Below are 5,542 nucleotides of genomic sequence, written 5' to 3'. Positions count from 1 at the left end.
ATATATATATATATATATATATATATATATATATATATATATATATATATATATAATACATCTCTATCTTTATATGTGGGAATAATATAAATGCTTAAGAATAAAGATTTGGAATGAAAGTTTCTCATCATGAAAACAATATTTACAACCACTGTTTTTCAACATTTTATTTAGAATCTTCCAAATTGAAAAAGAAAAATGAATGACTATAAATTGTTAAAACACTACTATTTTTATGGTTAAAAGTTTTGTCTTAAATTTCATAAAGAGTTGAAGACATTTTTTTTATATAGTGAACAAAATCCAAAGATATTTTAGATCACATTTATTTTTATATAACCTATCATTACGAGTACTTGAGTTTCCAAGAAAAACACACGTGTCTTAGATAAAAAATAATTACGTTATAAATAATATTTGATTTTCAGTTATAAGTAATTATTTTTTTAAACAATATTCTGGTCTGATTTTAATTATGAGTAATTGCATTTCACATAATACTTAAACTTTTAATTAAGATTAAAATTATCTAAATAATACTTAAATACTTAAATTATTTTTGTTAGGAGTAACTTATTTGCTCAAGGTTTGCGCAATTGTTTGTCATATAAACTGCAAAAACAAAATAAGAATAAGTTTTTATAAATGTCTTTTGATAAATGATAATACAAATTTACAAAAATTATAAATTTTTTGATACACAATTCAACTTTTACATCTTATACATTTTATCTGTCTTTTCACATACTGAACTGGATAAAAGAGGAGTAGGTTGAGTTGAATTCAATATAATAGAGAATTTTAAAATTCTATGCAACTCAATTTATTTTTTATGCTGTCATGAAAAAACTCGGATGGATTAGTTATTGTCAATACAATATGAGAACCCTAAAAAAAAGATAAAATCATAGAAAACATTTTGTAAACGAACAATACTGAAGGAGATATAGTTCATAACAACTATAGCAACGCGACTATATACATGGTTTAAATCAACTAATAAATAGGCTAAGTAACTTGAATATGGCAGTAATCAAATGTTTGTCTTAGATAAGAGAATTAGATGGTTTAATATGTGCAAAATCCTAAAGGAATCAAGGAATCCTATAATGGACTGATTGATCGGGTGGAAAAGAGGTTTTAAACAGTGGAAAGGAATTATAATCGGTAGAATGTGATTATAATCGATAGATGTAGATCGAAGGTGAAATAATATTTAAATGAAGGTGAGGAAGATGCTCTGTGATAATGAAGGATGAGCTCTCGAGTCACTGGAATATTGAGGAAGACAACGCGCATAATGAGAAATGTTTACGAGAGAAAAGATGTGAATGTTACTTCTTGAGTGAGTGAATGTGAAATAGAATATGTGACGAACAATTTTAAACACAGCTTCACCCAACCTCCTTGACAACCCAAGGAAGAACAGTGATGAATTTTTGCATAAAAAAAAAAAGTATGGCGAGAAATGTAAAATAATCCATACGTGTTATAATATTTTACTGATATAGATCAATCATTTATCTATACCTGCTTTAGAGTTAACAGGTAAAAAAAAAAAGATTTTCTACATTATTAAGATTGCAACCGGTATAAAATATTTGTATTTTATTACAATAATAACATCGTATTACTTTTTATATCTGTTTTTTTGTTATAATCAGTATAAAAATTTTCTAATATTTACAAAACTGAGACCTATATATATATATATATATATATATATATATATATATATATATATATATATATATATATATATATATATATATATAATCGATATAAAAATATATTTTTCACTTGTCTTAATTTGAATTATTCCTTTCTTTATGTCCAACTCAACTTGGTGTCTTTATAATTATAACATTCTTTAAAATGTTTTATTTTTATTTGTCTTTAATTTTCAATCTTGAAAACATTTTTGCTTTTCATTTAATACTTAATTAGTTTACATATATGTATTTATTAAAAACTATTATATTTTTTAGTGTCTTTTTAAAAGAATTCTAAACTGTACTTAAAAATGAATGCTATTTTTATTTTACTGTTTGTCCTGAAATATTAGAAGAATTGAAAGAAATCTATTTAGGCAAATGTTATGAAACACATAGTTAAAATTATTGAGAATGAAAATTAGTCTCAAAGAAATAAAAAGGGGTGAATGAATGCTTAAAATACATGTAAGAACAAAATTAAGCTTAGAATATTGAGAATGGTAAAAACAAGTTTACCTGAAAATTTATGTAATTTGTGCATGAGCTTTCATATAGTATATAACAAGTTAAAAATTAAAAGTACATTACTTAATGATATTTTTAATTAAAAAAGCTAAAATATAATTTTTGATAAAGCATTTTATATTTTTTTGATAGAATTGTGATAAATTATGCAATAAAATACTTTCTAATATTTCATTTCTAAAATATATATTCAAATTTAAAATGATATTATCAAGTTTTGAATCATAATCTACTTGGTTGGACAATATAAGTATATAATATTTTAATAAAATTAAAGTACTTTATAACTTAAAAAAATATGAAATATTTCTTTATCAGTTTAGCAAGATAGTTTTCCAAACCTTTTAAAATTCTGAATAGTATAAACACAAGAAAAAAAAAACCCAGAACAAGGTCATCCATCAAACAAAACTAAAAGACAAACTGTAATCTTATTTAATGAATGTGAGAAATACAATCTAATCAAAGTCTAATTCCATGTTCAGAAAGAATAGTTAATTTTTTAGTTTTTTAAATTATTGATTTAAATTGTAAAACTGCAAATATTGATAGTTTTATTCTATTTTGATATATTTTTTTATTAGTAGCATAGTAACTAAAAACTTTTTTATATGTTTATTAAGAAAATTCTCCTAATAAATAAAATCAATAAGAAATATATATTTAATTAATTTTTACTATATTTTTTTACAAACTTTTCAATCTTTATATATTTTCTCCATCTTTTTAATTTTATTTTTTTCAACAAAAATAAGGATAAACCGAAAATACTATTTGATTAGATCAGGAAAACTTCTTAATTTGAAATAAGTACTAATATATATATATATATATATATATATATATATATATATATATATATATATATATATATATATATATATATATATATATATATATATATATATATATATGTATAATGAGGCAGAAAATTGAATACAGTATATTATTTATTAAGAGATAAGTTTTCATATATATTTTTGCGTACAAATTTGGGCTTTATAAATTTCTAAAATGAATTGTATAAAGATGAACAGATTTGATCATACTTTATCAATAATAAATTGTACATTTTAATTAAACTTATCAAGTAAGTACAAGGGTTTTAATTTATTTTTACAATGCAAATGACATAATTAACAACATGTATATCTGAATTAACCAAATATTAAGTATGTATTGATTTACCTTTTTATTTCTTCTGGAACAAGGAAATAGGAAAGAATAATGAATGGCAGTTAAGGATATAAAATGAAAGAGAAAGGGCAAAAAGGTGCAATAATAGAATGCGTAGAGTATAACAAGTAAAACATTTATTTATTCATTGATTGTTTTGTGTGTGCACTGAGTGAGTCAGGTGAGGTATTAGGGAGTCACACACAAACATATCTACACCCACTCTTTTATTTCTTCTTCTTTCTCTTCCTCAAACAACAATAATAATGGACCAGCTTCAATCAGCCACCACCTATAATGCACAGAAGCTTAACCCTCAACCACCTTCCAACTCCACCAATGGCGAACCGCTCTATGAAGACTTTGACAGCACCTGTTCCACGCCTTACATCAGTGCCCCTTCAAGTCCCGGCCGAGGGCCGCACCCAGGCTTCTTCTACAGCGCTCCTGCCAGTCCAATGCACTTCGCCATAACCGCTGTCTCTTCCTATGACAAGAGTCCTTCTTCCGCACCAATGGGTTACGAGTTTGAATTCTCCGCCCGGTTCGGTTCAGCGGGTTCTGCCGGTTCAGGTTCCATGAGTTCTGCTGACGAGTTGTTCCTGAATGGTCAGATCCGTCCCATGAAGCTCTCAAGCCACCTTGAACGCCCCCAAGTCCTTGCTCCTTTACTGGATCTGGAAGGTGAAGAGGAGGAAGAGGAGGCCGAGGCTGTTAGCGTTAGTGTGGTCCGAGGCAGAGATCTGAGGTTGCGGGACAAGTCTGTTAGGAGGAGAACCAGATCCATGTCTCCTCTCCGAAGCAACACGCCTTTGGAGTGGGCAGAGAACGAAGATGATCATATTGTTGGCGGGGATCATGACAATAACGTGAGCTCCGGGAAGCAAATGGAAGTTAGTTCCTTGGAAGCTGAGAAGCAAAGGGAGAACACAGAGGATGGTTTGAGTTTAGGTTTGGAGACAACTCCTTCGGTATCAGGTTCGGCTTCGTCCTCTCGGTCTTCTTCGGCTGGGAGAAGTTCGAAGAGGTGGGTTTTCTTAAAGGACTTTCTCAGAAGCAAAAGTGAAGGAAGAAGTAACAACAAGTTCTGGTCCAGCATTTCCTTCTCCCCAACCGCCAAAGATAAGAAACTCACCACTTCCACTGCTCAAACTCTCAATGTCCCAACAAACACCAAGAACGGGCCCTCTTCTTCTGAAGCCACGCACAAGTCCAAAGGAAGTAGCTCTCAGGCTTGGGCCCGGAGAATGAGCGGGAAGCCCACCAACGGTGTTGGGAAGAGGCGCGTGCCACCTTCACCACACGAGTTGCATTATAAAGCAAACAGGGCCCAAGCTGAAGAGTTGAGGAAAAAGACCTTTCTGCCCTATAGGCAAGGTCTGCTTGGGTGTTTGGGATTTAGTTCTAAGGGTTATGGCGCCATGAATGGCTTCGCCAGAGCCCTAAACCCTGTTTCTTCCAGGTAAATTCAATTTCCTCTTTCCTTCGAGGTTGGTTTACCTGAAATTGTACAGCTCACTACCACTATTATCATTATTATTTGTTTCTTCATTTTGGAATGGTTTAGCTTAGTTTTAGCTTGGAAGAATTAAGATAGCCTCATCCCATCTTAGTGTGAATGAGGATGGTTAGAAGTGAAGTAAAACACCAAGAGGGTTCTTGTGACGAGGATGATGACGATGCTCTGAGAAAACTATCATGTACAATATACTAAGAAGAAGCCATGTACTGGTACTCGCAGCATTTTACTATTTACACAGTTGCTGTGCAGTGACTGGAGTTTATTAATATATTTTTCCACTCTGACCTTTTCTTAATCTTTTTATTTAACTATCCTTAAAATCATGGCTAGGCCGGTGACATTATTGTGGCGATACCAATTGCTATCCTTAGTGCTGACTATCTCTCGTACACCATGGATTTGCATTGGTTACAGAAACCACGTGGTGTGGGGAGCCTGTTAGTTGGTTCAGGCCCCATAGTAACTGTGTGAACACATCTCGGCGCCTTCCGCATCACACCACAATTGAAAGATGCCCATGTTTTTGTTTGCATCTTCTGCGTCTCCAGTTTTTGGTTTGGTGTGCAAATTGCATGTGACGGAAGAGTATTGCGGTTTTCTTTGG

General features: G+C 30.8%; 1 protein-coding gene across 1 annotated transcript; it reads left to right on the top strand.

Annotated features, from left to right (window-relative positions):
• Positions 1-3,554: 3,554 nt before the first annotated feature.
• On the top strand, positions 3,555-5,233 carry LOC106769926. The gene has a single exon (XM_014655733.2). It carries the CDS (start codon positions 3,683-3,685, stop codon positions 4,880-4,882), a length of 1,200 nt encoding a protein of 399 aa, XP_014511219.1. The 5' UTR covers positions 3,555-3,682; the 3' UTR covers positions 4,883-5,233.
• Positions 5,234-5,542: the final 309 nt, after the last annotated feature.

Source organism: Vigna radiata, chromosome 8 (assembly GCF_000741045.1).
Source record: "Vigna radiata var. radiata cultivar VC1973A chromosome 8, Vradiata_ver6, whole genome shotgun sequence".
Taxonomy (NCBI): domain Eukaryota; kingdom Viridiplantae; phylum Streptophyta; class Magnoliopsida; order Fabales; family Fabaceae; genus Vigna; species Vigna radiata.
Note: the sequence above shows the minus strand (reverse complement) of the source record. Positions and strands in the feature narration are given on the sequence as shown.

Excerpts from the sequence above, each read along its gene's own strand:
- LOC106769926 (XM_014655733.2), top strand. The coding sequence starts at position 3,683 with ATGGACCAGCTTCAATCAGCCACCACCTATAATGCACAGAAGCTTAAC.